The sequence below is a fragment of the Carcharodon carcharias genome, chromosome 10, assembly GCF_017639515.1.
Source record: "Carcharodon carcharias isolate sCarCar2 chromosome 10, sCarCar2.pri, whole genome shotgun sequence".
In the NCBI taxonomy this organism is placed as follows: Eukaryota; Metazoa; Chordata; class Chondrichthyes; order Lamniformes; family Lamnidae; genus Carcharodon; species Carcharodon carcharias.
Genome location: NC_054476.1, coordinates 141,928,561 through 141,947,381, shown reverse-complemented (window position 1 = coordinate 141,947,381; position 18,821 = coordinate 141,928,561). Strand labels below are relative to the sequence as shown.

Sequence of the window (18,821 nt, the reverse complement as noted above, 5' to 3'; positions counted from 1 at the left end):
GGCAATAACAACATCTTCCCCATCCCTCTAAGCAGCCATGCGCTCCACGCTGCCTCCTCCCGCTGAGAGAGACCCACAAGCAAAAAGATTCCACCACAACTCAACATGAAAACTACCCCATGCTCATTTGACAAAGAAGCATGCACTGTAGCCCCAGGGGGATGAGGGAAACAGAAAGAAGAGGTGGAAAAGTTATCTCACTGCTGTCAAGTGCCCTGTTTCACCACTTGGCCAAGAACTGGCAAAATTTATTGTAAATGTGACTATATGAAAAAATGTAAACTCTGGCCCATAGCTGTAGCTCCACAGCGTGAATCTTGCTGCTTTAAACTCTCCCACGCTGGTTGCACGGATGACAACACTTGGTAACAATGAGATATCTGCATACCAGCCCACTCTCCTGGGTGCACTTCAAATACTCTGGACCATTAACCCTCAGACTGCTGACAAGTCCTGGGAATTTCCAGTGTCGAAGGGCAGCCACATTTCTGCAATGCACACAAAAAACCTGAACTTATTACTGTAAAATACTTACCCAGTGGAAGAAGTGTATTATGGTATCAATCCTGTGCAACAAACAGGAGATTTTTAAATACAAAAGCGATCATTTCTGCTGGATCTGCCTCTTGTTTTTAAGTTAAACTTCACTTTTGTTTAATGAAATACTTAAAGATAAATTCAGGATACACTGTCTTTCTGTGGGAGGCTCCCAAGTTCTAATATCTACTTGAGCACAGGTTTTATCCCACTTGCTCAGGAGTTGGGATCACCAACAGATAACGAAACTAGTGGCCAACATGGCATTTTCTAATGGATAGGGGAAGCATAGATCAGCTGTTGGGCTGTTCTGATGGAAGAATTTCTGGATCTTGTCCGTATGGACTTGCAGAAGGCATTTGATACAGGTTCACACAAGAGGCTATTAACTAAAATGGAAGGGGACATAATTGGACACAACCTTGAGACATGATAACTGGGAGGTCGAAGATAGGACGTAGAGATAGTGGCTTTGCTCTGATTGGTGGGGTTTGACAAGGGATCTGTACTGGAACCTCAGCTTTTCAACCTGGTTATCAATGATTTAGATGAAAAAAAGAAAGCACCGCACATCCTACTTTGCTGAAGTTAGGAAGTGGAGTAAGTAATGTAGATAGAAGGCAGAAGCTATAGAGGGACATTGGAAAAGTGAGTGGGGACAAACTATGGCAAATGGCTGAGGCTTTGGATTAGAGTAAGATAAATCAGGAATCAGGGTATTAAAGGGGAAGTGGTATTGTCACTGGACTGGTAATCCAGAGACCCAAGGTAATGCTCTGGGGGCCCAGATTCCAATCCTACCAGGGTAAATGGTGCAATCTAAATTCAATAAATATCTGGAATTAAAAAGTCTAACGATGACCATGAAGCATTGTTAAATGTCATAAAAACCCACCTGGTTCACTAATGCCCTTTAGGGAAGGAAATCTGCCATCCTTACCTGGTCTGGCTTACTTGTGACTCCAGACCCACAGCAACGTGGTTGATTCTGAAAAATGAACATGCCTAGCCAGCATCCCACAAACAAATTTTTTTAAAAATCTTAATGGTGAGAAACTATGAGCTGTGGAGAAGCCAAGGGATTTGGGCATCTATGTAAATCACAAAGCTAGTACACAGGTACAGAAAATCAAAGACTAATAGGATGTTGACTTTTATCTCAAGGGATCAGGATTTTAAATATGAGGAAGTGAGGTGAGTAAATAAGCCCAGGCTACTGACTGGATTCTTCTGTTTACATTTGATGAGGTTTTGAAGGTTGAAAAGGACAGTGTTCTGGGACTGTTATCCACTGCAGGATGAATCCCAAATCCAAGATCAGTAGCTATCGACAATTGGGGTTATATGCAAATTAATGGGAACAGGAGCTAAGTTTTGTAACTCCCCAGTGTTCACTGATACAAACCACAGAAACCCAGATTTAAAAAAACAAAAACAGAAAATGCTGGAATAACTCAGCAGGTCTGACAGCATCTGTGGAGAGAGAAACAGAGTTAACTTTCCGAGACCCTTCTTCAGAGCTAAACAGTAGAAATGTGATGAAATTAATACTGTTTAAGGGGCTGGACCAGGTGAAGCTGGATTGAAGGGCAGCGATAGGTGGGGGCAAAGGAGAGATCGACAAAAATGTCATGGACACAAGGACTATCACTCCCACTTTTAACACGACCATTAACAGTCCCTTTGTCCATGACATCTTTGTCAATCTCTACTTAGCCCCCACCTATCGCTGGCCTTCTATCCAGCTTCACCTGCTCCACCCTCCCCTTATACATATAAATTTAATCACATTTCCTCTTCTCTTCAGATTTGAAGAAGGGTCATACGGACTCAAAACGTTTACTGTTTCTCTCTCCACAGATGCTGTCAGACCTGCTGAGTTTTCCCAGCATTTTCTTGTTTCAGATTTCCAGCATCTGCAGTTTTTTGTTTTCATCCCAGATTAAAAGAAGTAGTTTCATTAGTCAAAGCACCTGTCCTTTTCACAGCTGAACATGTGGCAAGCCGTCAATCAGGAACACGGGCTCAGCTGGAAAGTTCTGATGCTGTTCAGCACTCTAGTGTTTAACTTTTGTCCTTAGCCAGATGTTGTGTTTATATGGCCCAACTAGATGGGAGGAGGTGCAACTGGAGCATAAACACCAGCATGCACTGGTTGGGCCAAACAGTTTGTTTCTGTGCCTTATATTTTATGTTAAGAATATGTTCTTCAGTCCAATGGGCCACTCAGACCTCATTCTAACACCATCACAGTAATGAAGCCATAGTGCCACCTACTGGAACTACCTACAAGCCCCACATCTACCAAGATTGGATTCCAATTCACTCTATTATTCCAGAACAGTGAAGCCAGAGCTAGGGCAGGACAGGTGCAGGCTACAAATGGTGAAAAGATTACAAGATGCTAGCACCTCTCCTACAAGGCAAAAGGTTGTGGGCTCAAGTCCCATTCTGGTAGTTAGGCATATAATCTAAACTGGCAGGATAAAAAAAAGTGACTACGCAACCAGACATCTCAAAGCACTTTACAACCAATGAAATACTTTTTGAATTATAGTCACTGTTGTAATGTAGGAAATGCAGCAGCCAATTTGCGCACACTGCAAGCTCCCACACACAGCAATTTGATAATGGCCAGATAATCTGTTTGTGTTGTTGATCGAGGGCTAAATATTGGCCAGCATACCAGGAATAATTCCCCCTGCTCCTCTTCAAAATATTGCACCAATTGAAAGGGTAGACAGGGGCTTGGTTTAAAGTCTCATCCCAAAGATGATCCATCCAACAGTGCAGCACCTCCTGACTGATGAGATATTAAACCAAGGCCCCAAGTGCCTATTAGGCTAGTTGATAAAGATTCTATGGCACACTACCTAAAGAGCAGCAGTTCTCCCAGTACCCTGACCAATATTCAGCCCTCCACCAAAACTGATTAACCGATCATTCGCCTTATTGATATTATTGGGATCTTGCTGTGTTAAAAATGGGCACCGAACTTCCATACACAACAGCAGTCTCTTCATTTGAAGACTATTTTTTGCATACGAGGCACTTTGAGATGTTTAGGACAGGTGAACAAATGTTAACATTTTGGGACTTTGATTCAATAAATAGGTTAACAAATCAAGTTACTGCATCATCTGTACTATTGTGTAAAAGCTTCGACGCTGGACAGCCTGAGAATCAAGCTAAGGGTCTCACCGTGTAGATGGCCAGAATAGCAAGCTGGTTGTAAGGGCGTCCGTTTTTTGGTGCAATCTGTTGGGCTTTCAAGTACCAACTGTGGAGAAGAGAGTAGGCGTTAGATAAAGGTCACATTCCAACCTCCAACAATACAGTAAACACACTCCCTCCTGCTGAACACATGCAGATCAGATGGTTTCTACAGCTTCAGATATTTATATTTGAGGAGTTTTCCCACAGCTGAAAAGGAACAGTGGGAATTCACCCTAACTGGAAAGACTTTTGCAGTTGATCCAGCCAGAGTTCAATAATGTTCTCTCTTTCATTCTCCCCACTTTCTCCTACCCTCCCTCTCCCCCACTCCTCCCCCTCTCTCCCCCCATTTCTACCACTCTCCCTGTCCTTTCTCTCTTTCCTCTCTCCTCCTCCCCCACTTTCATTGCCCTGTCTCCCACTCTCCCTGCTCTCTTCCCCCTCATCCTCTCTCCCCTTATCCTCTTTCAATCCTCTCCCCCTCTCACACCACCTCTCCCATTTTTCCCCCTCTCTCCATCCCCGTACCCTCTCTTGCCTCCCCTTCTATATGCCAGTCTCCTCACCCTCTGCCTCCCTCCCCTTCTCTTCCCCCTCCCCTTCAATCCTCTTGCTGTCTCTCTCACCTGTTTCCCAGTCCTCTAATTCCCTCCCAATACTTCTCTCTCTTTCTCCCTCTCCTCAAATCTTTGCCTTGCCAAAGAATTATCCAGTCCCTTCCCAAGTGCCTCTCCTGTCTCCCTGGGCAATCAGCTGCATGCATTCACCACCCTGCATGACAACTGCCTGCTTCCTTTCTCTATTCTGATTCATGCCCCTCAAACGCAGGGTTTGTTGTTATGTCAATCAACTTTAAAGGGCTCAGTGCTGATGACCTCAGTAATCTTGCAAATGTCAGCCTGATCTCCCACAAGCTATCTTTTTGTATGAGTAAACATTCTCAGCTGTAATTGCCTCTCCTGGAAGATCAGGGGTCTAACCCTAGGTATCAATTTAGCGACTCTTCTGGCGTTCTATGTAGCAACGTACGTAGAACTGAGTCCAGAGCTTTCTACAGGTTCATCATCATCTCCTGGGACTTTAGTCTAGCCTTTGATTAAAATCCTAAGATCTTGTTTGTTTTCTTTCGTTGCTTAAGAATGGCACAGAGATCTATCATTGGCCTCTTCCACATTAACATGCTGCCTGCCAACGGCACCATTCACAGCCAGCAGGTCAGATTACATATGTACGCTGATGACACCAACTCTAGCCCTTCACCATGTCTCTCAAACCGTCCGCCGCCTGTGTTGTCTGACATCCTGTCTCAGGTGATCTGCAATGTGACAAGTGTCCTGGCAAATCATATAACTAGGGCTACAGAGAGGGCATTAAACTGAATAGTCAGGGGGAGGGTTAATGTGAGGGGAAATTTGGAAAGGTCAGGGCAAATGTGCAGGGTAGCGATATGGGCAAAGTTAACCAGAGAGTGTAAGGGGCAAAGTATACAAACATAAGAGTGCACCAGCAAATCTGGTCAAAGTAGGGGAAAAGTGGCTTTAAACTAACAGAGGGGAAGGAGGGCTCGGGTGAAAGGAGATTTAGAAATTCAAAGATAAAGTTGATGCAGTAGAAAAGCATATCAATGTGGGTAAAGACAAGATAAGTGGGTCTGGAAGGGGCAGAAAGTTTAACTACAATATTATATCAGGGTAAGGTCCATGCAGGGAATAATAATGAAAAAATAAAATTGTAGTCATTTTGTCTGAACGTGCAGGGCACTCACAATAAGATAGATGAACTAGTAGCAAACATAGAGATAAATGGATGGGATCTAATCACTAATAGAGATATGGTTACAAGGTGACCAAGGTTGGGAAGTAAATATTCCATGCTACACAATATTTCGAAAAGACAGACAGAATGGCAAAGGAGATGGGGTAGCCCTTGATAATAAAGGATGAACAAAGGACATCAGTGAGAAAGGATCTTGGCTCAGATAATCAGGAATTGGAATCACAATGGGGGGGAGATTAGAAATGGCAAGGGACAGAAAACACTGGTGTGGGTAGTTTATAGGTTCTCCTAACTGTGGTCCTACCATTGGACATTAAACAAGAAATTATTGGAGGCTGTAACGAAGGCAATATAATAATCGTAGGGGATTTTAATCTTCATAGAGACTGGACCAAACAAATTGGCAAAATGTCTGGAAGATGGGTTTGTAGAATGCTTTCATGGCAGTTTCCTGGAGCAATATGTTGTGGAACCAACTGGGATAAAACTATTATGGACCTAGTATTGTGCAATGAGGCAGGGTTAATGAATGTCACTGTAAAAGATCCACTGGGGAATATTAAATTCCATGCTAAGTTTGAAAGTGACATATTCCAATCACAAACAAGAATCTTAAGCTTAAACAAAACCAATTACATACGTAAACTAGCCCGGAATATAAAAAGGATTGGAAGAGTTTTAACAAGTATATACAAAGGAAGAGAGTAGTTAAAGTAAACGTTGGTCCCTTAGAAGCAGAGACAGGAGAAATTCTCATGGGGAATGAGGAAATGGCAGAGACATTCAACAAATATTTTGTCTCGGTCTTCAGCAGAAATAGAGGGTAATGTAGGGGCTAATAAGGGTAAGGAACTCAAGGTAATTAATATCAGTAAGGGGAAAAGCTCCTGGAGAAATTTAACAGATTAAATTCCAACCAATCTCCAGGACCTGATGACCTATACCCTAGGATTTTAAAAGAAATAGCTGCAGAGATAGCAGATGATCTGGTTATAATTTTCCAAAATTCCTTAGATTCTGGAACAGTCCCAGCAGATTAGAAGTTAGCAAATGTAATACCGCTATTCAAGAAAGGAGGGAGAGGGGAAACAGGGAACTACAGGCCAGTTGGCCTGACATCAGTCATTGGAAACATGTGGGATCAATTATTAAAGGAATCTTAACAATGGACTTAGAAAAGCATAACATGATTAGAAAAAGCCAACATGGTTTTACGAAAGAGAAATCGTGTTTGACAAATTTATTCGATTTTTCAAAGATATAACTAGTAGGGTAGATAAAGGGGGACCAGTAGATGTAGTATATTTGGATTTCAATAAGGTGTTACACAAAAGGTTAATACACAAGGTAAGGGCTTATGAATAAAAGCAAAATACTACAGATGCTGGAAATCTGAAACAAAAACAAAAAATGCTAGAAAAACTCAGCACGTCTGACAGCATTTGTGAAGAGAAAGACAGTGTTAACGTTTCAAGTCCGTATGACCCGCTCTGAAGAAGAGTCATACAGACTCAAAATGTTAACAAGGGCTTATGGAGTTGGGATGATATATTAGCATGGAAAGAGGATTGGTTAACAGACAGGAAGCAGAATGCAGGGGTAAAGGTACATTTTCAAATTAGCAAGCTGTGACCAATAGAGTGCCACAACAATCAGTGTTGCAGCCTCAGCAATTTACTATCTACATTAATGAATTAGATGAAAAGACAGAGATTAATCTATTTAAGTCTGCTGACCACACAAAGCTAGGTGAGAATGCAAGCTGCGAAGAGGTTACAAAGGGGCCACAAAGAGATAAAGAAGGTTAAATGAGTGGTTAACAAGGTGGCAGATGGAGTACGATGTTAGGAAGTGTGAAGTTATTCACTTTGGTCAGAAGAATAATAAAGCAGAATATATTTTTAAAAGGCGTGAAATTTGTAAACGGCGATATTCAGAGAAACTTGGGTGTTCTTGTACAAGGAACACAAAAAGTTAATATGCAGGTACGGCAAGCAATTAGGAAAGCAATTGGCATGTTGGCCTTTATTGCAATGGGATTGGAGTACAGGAATAAAGAAGTCTTGCTACAATTGTAGAAAGCTTTGGTAGACCACACCTAGAATACTGAGGGAAATTTTAGTCACTATATTTAATGAAAGATATACCTGCATTGGAGGTGGTATGGTGCTATAGCTAGATTGGTCCTTGGGATGAGAGGATTGTCCTATGATGAGAGGCTGAATAAATTGGGTCTATGTTCACTGGAGTTTAGAAGAATGTGAGATGATTGCATTGAAACATTTAAGATTATGAAGGATTATGGAGATGTTGTTTCCCCTGGCTGGGGAATCTAGAACAAGGGGGCACAGTCTCAGGATAAAGGGACAATCATTTTAGGACTAAGATGAGGAGAAACTAGTGCCAGCAAAGGCTCAGCTGGTAATAATCTTGCCTCTAGACCAGGGTATTGTGGGTTCAACTACCACTCCAGAGACATGAGCACAAAAATCTAGCCTGGCGCTCCAGTGTAGTACTGAGGGAGTACTGCACTGACGGAGGTGACATTTTTAGATAAGAAGTTAAACCGAAGCCCTGTCTGCCCTTTCACATTTGCAAAAGATCCCATGGCAGTACTTTGAAGAAAAGCAGGGGAGTTCTCCCCAGGATCCTAACCAATTTTTATCCCTGAATCAACACAACTAGAAAAACTGTGGCAGCAGCTTGCTGGACACATATTGACTGCTGCTTTTCTAACATACTAAACTGGGCGTGAAATACTTTTCAAGGGTCTTCAAAGTTGTGCAAGGTATTATTGCAATCTAAATCTTCCTTTAAAATGCAATACTCTAATCTGCTATAATCTAACTGAATGGCAGGACAGGTTCAAGGGCCAGAATGGCTTTCCCCTGCTCCAATGGATCTCCAGGCCGGCTGTAAAGGTTATTTATTTATTTAAAAATCACAGTAACTATTCGGAAGTAGGGACAGAAACAAAGTCTGTTGACACTAGGTTTTATGGGAGCCTGACTTTCTGTAACCATTAAGAAAATGGAAAATAAAGGGAAGGGAAAAAGGCTAAACTAACTACCACCTTCCTGGGGCCAAAGGTGAAAAGTAAAACCAGCTGTGCCTGGGACAAATCCCCTCTGTTGACACCTGGTAAAAACAGACAGACCTGAAGCAAGAGGGAAAATAAAGCATCAATAAACAGAATGTGAGAGGTGGTTTTGTTCTACATCCTTCTCTTTTGTTAACTGGACAGCAATACTACACCTGCGAGCCTTGCCATAGTTTGTGGTGTCATTGGCTTGTTCTCTGTAGCGGGCAATGTCTCCCTGACAGATCATACATCGCTGGGCGCTGATCAGTGCATATTTCACCTAAAATTCAACAATAACAATACCATTACTGCATCGATACATAACATGCAGAGGAGTGCTGAAAACATCGCTGTGGATGTGCATTTTCAGCCAGAGCGTGCAACCAAGGCAGTTGCAGAGTCATACAGAACACAGCTTTAGGAGCAGTGCAATTTTACGATGTATTGAAGTAATTAGTACTCAAGGGAGCAGTAAAACACATTGATGTTCCGACAAAAGATCATTGACCTGAAACGTTAACTTTGCTTCTCTCTCCACAGATGCTACCTGATCTACTGCGTATTTGCAGCATTTCTTTTTAAGTACATTGCATTGGGCTGGCATGAGGAATAATGAGAAGTAACAGGATGAGGCAGTGAGCATGTCCATTGGGGCAGTGAGTGTGTGATGGGATGGGACAGTGAGTTGGGACAGTGAGCATGTGACGGGATGGGACAGTGTTTTGAGACAGTGAATGTGTGACGGAATGGTACGGTGTGTTGAGACAGTGAGTGTGTGATGGGATGGGATGAGACAGTGTGTTGAGATAGTGAATGTGTGATGGATGGAATGGTACAATGTGTCGAGACAGGGTGTGTGACAGGATGGTAGTGTGTTAAGACCATGAGTATGTGACAGTACGGTACAGCATGTTGAGACACAGAGTGTGATGGGGATGGTACAGTGTGTTGCGATAGTGAATGTGTGATGGGGATGGTACAGTGTGTTGCGACAGTGAATGTGTGATGGGATGGTTCAAGTGTCGAGACAGAGAGTGTGATAGGACAGTAGTGTGTTGGGACCATGAGTGTGTGACTGGACGATAGTGTGTTGGGACCATGAGTGTGTGACAGGACAGTACAGTGTGTTGGGACCATGAGTGTATGACAGGATGGTACAGTGTGTTGAGGCACAGTATGTGATGGAATGGTAGTGTGTTGGGACAGTGTGTGTGTGATGGTATAGTACATTTGTCTGTACTGGAGTGTTGTGTTTGGCTGCAGTGGAGAGCTTCAGTTGGAGATTGGTGACTGAGGGAGTTTAAGGATTAAATTAAGAGTTAAATTCTATCTAAAGTCTAGTCTTTCTTTAATTTAGCAATTAACTAAAAGTTGCTGTTAGGGTTGGAAGGTGAGTTTTAATCCAGCCTTAAAACGGGGCTCATAAAGGCTCAGCTTGCAACTGTAACTAGTTAATTAGATAACTGGCTTAATCGGATTTTCAGAGGCTAGGTTCAGAGAGTATAAAAGTAGGCTATCTTATAGTGTTGACTTTGTCTGCACTGAAGTGCTGCGTTTGGCTGCTTTAGAGAGCTTCAGTTGGAGATTGGTGACAGGGAGTTTAAGGGTTAAATTCTATCTAAAGTCTAATCTTTCTTTAATTTAGCAATTAACTAAAAGGGGTCTACAGCCAGGGGCCACAGTCTCAGGATGTGAGGCACACCTTTTAGGCTGAAATGAGGAAAAATGTCGTCACTAAGAGAGTGGTCAACCTGTGGAATTCTGTACCACAGAAGGCTGTGGAGGCTGGGTTACTGGGTATATTCAAGGCATTGTATCTTAATGCGCAGAGCATTTGCAATAAGGTAGAAGAATTAACAGAGCAAATAGATATAAATGGTTATGATATAGTTGCAATTATGGAGACATGGCTGCAGGGTGACCAAGGATGGGAACTGAACATCCAAAGGTATTCAATATTTAGGAAGCACAGACAAAAAGGGAAAGGTGGTGGGTTGGCATTGTTAGTAAAGGAAGAAATCAATGCAATAGTGAGGAAGGATATTGGCTCGCAAAGTCATGATGTGGAATCTGTTTGGGTGGAGGTAAAAAACACCAAAGGGCAGAATACATTGGTGGGGGTTGTCTATAGGCCCCCAAACAGTAACAGAGATGTAAGGGAAGGCATTAAACAGGAAATTAGAGACACATGCAATAAGGGTGGAACTGTAATCATGGGTGACTGTAATCTACATATAGATTGGACAAACCAAACTAGCAATAATACTGTGGAGGAGGATTTCTTGGAATGTGTACATGATGGTTTTTTAGACCAATACATTGAGGAACCAACTAGAGAGTAGGCTATCCCAGACTGGATATTGTGCAATGAGAAAGGATTAATTAACAATCTAGTTCTTCAGATGAAGAGTCATACGGACTCAAAACGTTAACTCTGTTTTTCGCTCCACAGATGCCATTAGACCTGCTGAATTTTTGCAGCATTTTGTTTTTGTTTCAGATTTCCAGCATCCGCTGTATTTTGCTTTTAGCTTATGTCTTACTGTAGTTATACAGGGCCTTGGTGAGACTGCACCTGGTGTATTGTGGCAGTTTTGGTCTCCCTACCAAAGAAAGGATATACTTGCCATAGAAGGAGTGCAGCTAAGGTTCACTAAGCTGATACCGGGGATGGCAGGATTGTCGTATGAGGAGAGATTGGTTCAACTGAGCCTGTATTCACTAGAGTTTAGAAGAATGAGTGGAGATCTGATTGAAATTCTAACAGGGCTAGACAGACTAGATACAGGAAGGATGTTTCCTCTCATTGGGAGTCTATAGCCAGGGGCCACAGGCTCAGGATTTGGGGCACACCATTTGGGCTGAAATGAGGAAAAATTTCTTCACTCAGAGGGTGGTCAACCTGTGGAATTCTGTACCACAGAAGGCTGTAGGGGCCGGGTCACTGGGTATATTCAAGAAAGAAATTGATAATTTTTTGGATATTAGGGGCATCAAGGGGTATGAAGAAAAAGTGGTAATCTGGCATTAACATAGAAGATCAGCCATGATCATACTGAACGGTGGAGTAGGCTAGAAGGGCCGAATGGCCTGCTCCTGCTCCCAGTTTCTATTGTGTCGAGACAGTGGACAGAATTTGCCACCCCCATTGGCGTCAGACGTCATTGCAGGCTGGTGGGGAACAATATGGCGAGAAGGCCAAAAGTTGGTTTCACATCACTGTAAAACCAGTTTGTGATCATCCGCTCCACCTGTCAATGGCGGGTCACGTTTACTGCTGCTGCACATCGGGAACCTAATTTCAATACTTTAGCAAGGCAAAATCATCCTGCCACGTCACATTACATCCCACATCGGAGTGACTTCAGAACGGCGTGATTTACGACTGCCTTTAAAAGGTGTGCACTTGACGGTCTGAACTTCGAGGAGAACTCAGAGGCGAATGCACACAACCTTTACCAGAACTCGCAAGCATCGGCCACAGCCCCTCAAGGAAGAGATGCCACACGTTTGCGGGGGGGCACCAGCAAGTCACTTTTTCCCGGCTGACTTTCAGTGCAGTGCCAGGGCAAGGGCTACAGTGCGGGTCAGGCTGGGGGTGGGGAGCAAGGCAGCACAGGCTCCTCGGGTACAAGGGCTACCCACAGTGGACGTGGCTGATGCTGCCCTTGTAACAGCCTCAGAGTGCAGCAGAGTGACAGTCTAATGAGGCTCATGTCGTGACCCAGACTTTGGTGGAGCAAATGATAGACAGTTTGAAAATGAGATTGCGGTGCCTGCTCAGGTCCAGTGGAGCCCTGCAATACAGTCCCCAGAGGGTGTCGCCCATCACTGTCGCTTGCTGCATGCTCTACAACCTGGCGTTGCAATGGGGGGGATCTGGCTGAGGAGCTGGAGGAGCTTCGATGATGAGGAAGATGTCGAAGAAGATGACAATGATAACTTCCTCAAAGGAAAGGATGCCACCGATGAGGCCTTCACATGGGCCAGATGAAGTAGGGATTCATGGAGGATGATGCGAGATGCAGCGAGGACAGTCATGACATCCTCATCTTGCATCTGTGAATGTTTGACTCCTGTGTGGCTGATGGCAGGGCACACACCCTCAGTGCTCAGGCTCATGTCATGGAGATGCAGCGGAGGCTGTAATAGTTGCTAGAGTCCAGGAGGATGATGACGACATGCAGAGAGGACACTCTCTGGATCTTCACATAACCTCTGTGAATGTCTGACTCCTGTCAGGCTGAGGGCAGCTCGCTTACACTCTGTGATCAGGGTTAAATCATGGAGATACAGCCGTGCATTTGATCCTTTGTCAGCTTTCAGCACCTGACCCCTTCAGGAGCACAGCGTCACCAGTCACAGATGAAAAGATGGGGGGCCAGCCCCACCTCAAAGGTGCTGAGAGCACACAGGGAGAATGATGGAACTCTGACACCTGCCCACGACATTCTGGCAGCAATGAGAAGCACCATCGAGGAGCAGGCATCACTCATGTGTCTAGTGAGTGTGAAGCCGGACCATCACTTTGGTCTGAAGGTTACACACTGCACAGGGAAGAGGCCCTGGACTGAGACACCTGCCTTTATCTTGTGCAGGAACCAAGGTTTCACGTCTGAGTGACATCATAGCAAGGAGACAACCTTGGAAGTTAATGTACAATAGTGAACATTATGTACAAGCGATTAACACCCGTGCCCAGGCTGTGCAACTACATCCTCTTAACGACTCGAAAGAGTTACATCCTCTTAACGGCTTGGCCTAAATAGCCAAGTGGTTATGGTACTGGGCTTGTAACCCCAAGATCAAGAGTTCAAATCTCACAATGGCAAACTATGAAACAACGTAACTTCATCTGAAACAGATGGAAACGGGTTTGTACTCGAAAGAGTTACATCCTCTTAACGACTCGAAAGAGTTACATCCTCTTAACGGCTTGGCCTAAATAGCCAAGTGGTTATGGTACTGGGCTTATCACCCCAAGATCAAGAGTTCAAATCTCACAATGGCAAACAATGTAACTTCATCTGAATAGGAACAGATGGAAATGTGTTTGTACTCGAAAGAGTTACATCCTCTTAACGACTCGAAAGAGTTACATCCTCTTAACGGCTTGGCCTAAATAGCCAAGTGGTTATGGTACTGGGTTTGTAACCCCAAGATCAAGAGTTCAAATCTCACAATGGCAAGCTATGAAACAATGAAACTTCATCTGAAACAGATGGAAACGGGTTTGTACTCGAAAGAGTTACATCCTCTTAACAGCTTGGCCTAAATAGCCAAGTGGTTATGGTACTGGGCTTGTAACCCCAAGATCAAGAGTTCAAATTTCACAATGGCAAACTATGAAACAATGTAACTTCATCTGAAACAGATGGAAACGGGTTTGTACTCAAAAGAGTTACATCCTCTTAACGGCTTGGCCTAAATAGCCAAGTGGTTATGGTACTGGGCTTGTAACCCCAAGATCAAGAGTTCAAATTTCACAATGGCAAACTATGAAACAATGTAACTTCATCTGAAACAGATGGAAACGGGTTTGTACTCAAAAGAGTTACATCCTCTTAACGGCTTGGCCTAAATAGCCAAGTGGTTATGGTACTGGGTTTGTAACCCCAAGATCAAGAGTTCAAATCTCACAATGGCAACCTATGATACAATGTAACTTCATCTGAAACAGATGGAAACAGGTTTGTACTCGAAAGAGTTACATCCTCTTAACCTTCCTAATCCTGCCGCTACATCTTGGTGCTCCCCCAATACCCACAGTGGAGCCTGGCAACCGCTATGTATTGCCTGTCTGTGACAACCTTGGCAGGGGTCTTCTGGAGGGCTGAGACCTGGAGGGTCCCGGCCTGCTTTCAGGATCCTGCTGTGTGGCAGTAACACCTTCCTCGGCCTGTGGAGCTGGAGCTGCTGGGGTCACAGGAAGAAGGGATTCCGATGGGCTGGACACTCCTGGAGTCACCTGGATGGATGGCTCCAGGGTGTGCACTTGCTGATCCTTCTCCCCATGGGTGCCCAAGGGCCTGTGGCTGACTCCTTGAGAAGAAGAGGAAGCTGCAGTGAGATCGAGCTGCCCCGCACACCTCACGTGTTGACACTGCTGAATGCCAACTATGGCACCAGCAATGGGAGTTCATCACACACAGCAGCGCTGGACCAATTCTCTGGACCAAGATCGCCATGGCTGCCACCATTCTACCAGGGTTGACCTTGGTGCATTGGCATGCCGGCATTATCACCTCAGACTGAAGGCAGAGGGATTCCTCCATCATGCCTTGCAATCTGAGGAGAGCAGCAGACGTCTCTTCCCGATGTTCCAAACTTGTCTTTGCAGCTCCAGCAACTGAGGAATGGCCGAGTCCAAGGGCTCATCACCTGACACGGACTGATGGGATGGTACAGTGTGTTAAGACAGTGTATGTGACGGGATGGTACAGTGCGTTGAGGCGTGTGTGTGTGCGTGTGAGTGAGAGAGAGAGAGACAGGTTGGTACAGTATGTTGAGACAGTGTGCGCCACAGAGATATCACAGTGTGTTTGGGCAGTGAGTGTGAGATGGGATGGCACAATGTTTGGGACTGTGTGTGATACAATGATGTTACTGTGTTTGGGCAGTGAGTGTGTGATGGAACAGTTTTGTGGTTGTGAGTTTTGAGGCACTAAATACACACGACTATAATTTTACTGGAGCAATTACTGAGCTCCCGAATGGAGTGAATGCTGTGTTCTCTACCCTCAAAAACTGTAGGCTTTTCCAGTGAAAATCCTGTTGTCTGTAATCCAGGAATTATAACATTTAGTGATTACGGGAGGCAAAAGTATCATGAACATCCCCCCCCAACCCAACCCAACTGCAACCCGGCACTTGTCAGTACTTTGAACTTTCAGTGAGATGGGGCAGTATTCTGAGGCATTGACTTACAGCACTGTACAAGGTACATGGACTTAGTGTTCCGTCACCAGCATTCTGAATGAAGAGTGGAGCGTAAGATTTCAAGCAAGAGGGAAAATCACAAAAGGGAATAATCAACAGGCCAGGCAGCAGCACACCCTTACTCTCAGTCACTCGAGGTACATGCACCAACACAGCTAGAATGGAAAGAAAATACTGGGATACCAAGCCCACTTAAAAAAAAACAGAGACAAGAATATTTCTTCTAAGCTACTTCAATTTAAAAGTTTTTTTAAATTAAGTCAATTAACAGAAAGAAATATTGAACAAACTGAATCACTGGAACAAGAGGCAAATAAAAATCTGTTCAGAATTGGGATAAGGAGGCGGCTTGGAAAGGGACAGGTGTACAAGGCTCTTTACTGTCTCAAGAGCAAGCACTCACCTGAGTACCAATCCCAGCCTCCTGCAGTCTACCCCAGAGGAATTACAGAGTAAAAATCTGATGAATCACAGCAATTAGGGAGCAATCAGACCAGAGACACACAGACAAACTGAGACAAGCCTGATAACCAAGGCAAGTGATTTATCATTAGCACCAATTTGAATGCATGATTTCCACTGCTTCCAAGACCTGTTACATCACTTCTTCCAGTTAAAAGCAAACTTCTCTTTTGGGAGCAGCCAGTATATTTTCTAAAGTATAGAATCAGATTCCCTGTTGCCCAATTTCATTACCAAAGAAAGTTTAAAAAGAGCTGTGCTCACAGTATGAACTGCTCGCCTGTACATACCATTTTGCGAAGTGGCTTGCTGCGTATGGCCATCCCATCCATGTAGTCCTCCAGTTTAAACTGGTATGTGATTTGCAGCTTGTGCAAGAGGCTGTCAAAGAAGTTGGTCCCCTGAAAAAGAAGCAACTCCTGGATTATCCACAGTCTGGCTGGATTATCCACAGTCTGGCCTATAATACTCACTGCACCATGTGCATCAACATTTACAAAAAGAGTTTTCACTGGGTGATGCAATACCTACGTAATTCCAAGAAATGATGAAAGCTTCCCCCCTCTTTGGACAAAAGCTGGTCTAAGCTGAGGGTGGGCATGGTACCACCCCCCACTGTAGAGGGCATAAATCAGCCAGGACCCTGAGAGGGTGACAGAGAGCAGAAATCAAGGGAATCAAAGCAACATCACAGTAAACACAGAGGAGGAAGACTTCACATCACAAGAAGGGGCGAGAGGCATCAGTTGCAGGGAATACTTATTTTAGTTAACCTATGACTTAAAATAGATCAAGTAATTGAGTCTTAAGTTTATTTTTGGTAACTTTAGCCTCTCATCTAATTAGTAGAGCCATGGCAGGGCATCTCAGTGCCACTGAATACACATCCTGTGCCATAAGAGAACTCGGGGCATTTCTTGTGTCCTGGGCAACCACATGATCATGATGTGCCATCAGCTGCAGCAGCAGTTGGATTCTTACAGTGCATTCACAAGACTGAGAACTACATGGATAGTACATTTCTGGAGGTGGTCACTCCACAGCTTGTGAGAATGAATGTGTGCAAGCAGAGGGGGAATGAGTGACTGTCAGACAAGAAGGACCAGTAGATACTGCAGGAGTCCTCAGTGCATCTTGCTCTCCAATTGATGGTCAGAGTGATAGATCCCCTGGCGAAATACAGCCAAAACCAAGTCCATGGCATCACAGTTGGTTTGACTATATGGAAGGAGTTAGGTGAGAAAAGCAACCGCAATGAGGAAGAATGTAAGGGTCCTTAAGAGGGTGCGCAGGAGATTTACTAGAATGATTAGAGTATTGGGAGTTTTAGCTACAAGGTCAGAATGGAGAAGTTGGGGATATTCTCCTTGGAATAAAGAAAGTCAAGGGGAGATTTGAAAGAGGTGTCCAAGATAATGACAGATTTAGACAAAGTTGATAAAGAAAAGCTGCCCCCATTAGCTGATGGTACAAGGGCCAGGGGACACAGGTTTAAGAGTTTGAACAAGAGATACAAGGGGGATGTGAGGAAGACCTTCTTTTGTGCAGCAAGTGGTATGAACTGGATGTCACTGCCTACAAGGGTGGTAGGGACAGAAAACTTCATCGTATTTAAAAAGTACTTGGATATGCAGATGAGATGCTGTAATCCACAGAGCTATGAACCAAGATTCAAAAGGTGGCATTAGGCAGAATAGCTCATCTTTGGTTGGCACAGACACCAGAAGCCAAATGGCCTCATTCCATGGAGGAGGGACCTGGGAGGAGAAAGAGGGGCCCAGGAGGCTGGGGGGCGGCGGAGAGAGAGAGAGGCCTGAGAGGAAGGGGAGAGGAGAAGAAAGGGAATGAGTGAAAATTGAGTTGGCTGAAGAGGGAACAAAGTCCGTCACTTGTCGATGGGGAGCAAAAATTTCAAAATGAAATACAAGTTCTAGTATCAGCAATATCACAGTGACTAAAATCTATTTTCACCTCATCCAATAAATTCAAAAGCTTTCCTCGGATTTCATCTTCACTCTCTCCGGAAGGTTCTTTCAGCATCTGGCGGAACTTCTCAATCACCTGATAAAAGGCATTCTTCCACATTGTCTGTTCCACATTTTGGTTGTCCGAGTATTCTATATCAGTAAGAATGCAACGCTCGTACAGCAGTAAAATCTCTGCCCTATGTAAAAGAGAGTGATAGTTTGAATGAAACATCCAGAGAACAGTGTGCAGCGGCCTTAACATGGTCAATACAAAACTCATCCAACCCAGTCCCAAAAGCCCCAGGCTCACTGACCCAGTACAACTCCAACACACCACCTGCCCACTCCCAGTGCCCCAGCGACTTGCCCGCCCGCTCGCTCCCCGTGCCACAGCGACCGACCTGCCCACTCCTGGTGCCCCAGTGACCCGTCCGCCCACTCCTGGTGCTCCAGTGACCTGCCCGCTCGCTCCCGGTTCCCCAGCAACCCGCCCACTCCCAGTGCCCTAGCAACCCTCCCGGTGCCAGCGTCCCAGCGACCCGCCCACCCACTCCCGGTGCCCCAGCGACTGACCCGCCCACTCCCGGTGCCCCAGCGACTGACCTGCCCGCCCACTCCCGGTGCCCCAGCGACCCGCCTGCCCGCTCCCGGTGCCCCAGTGACCCGCCCGCCCGCTCCCGGTGCCCCAGCAACCCACCTGCTCCCGGTGCCCTAGCAAACCTCCCGGTGCCGGTGCCTCAGCGACCCGACCGCCCACTCCCAGTGCCCCAGCGACTGACCCGCCCACTCCCGGTGCCCCGGTGACCCGCCCGCCCACTCCCGGTGCCCCAGCGACCCGCCCG

General features: G+C 45.0%; 1 protein-coding gene across 3 annotated transcripts in view; it reads right to left on the bottom strand.

Moving 5' to 3' along the window:
• The window catches only part of smg6 (SMG6 nonsense mediated mRNA decay factor), a 417,242-nt gene that overhangs the window by 382,094 nt on the left and 16,327 nt on the right, over positions 1 to 18,821 (bottom strand). For all 3 annotated transcript variants that reach the window (XM_041197159.1, XM_041197156.1, XM_041197158.1), the window contains exons 3-6: positions 17,984 to 18,176; positions 16,303 to 16,413; positions 8,785 to 8,891; positions 3,739 to 3,817 (exon numbers count right to left, since the gene is read on the bottom strand). In XM_041197159.1, the coding sequence (XP_041053093.1) occupies positions 3,739 to 3,817; positions 8,785 to 8,891; positions 16,303 to 16,413; positions 17,984 to 18,176 (490 nt within the window). The remainder of the gene's footprint in view (positions 1 to 3,738; positions 3,818 to 8,784; positions 8,892 to 16,302; positions 16,414 to 17,983; positions 18,177 to 18,821) is intronic.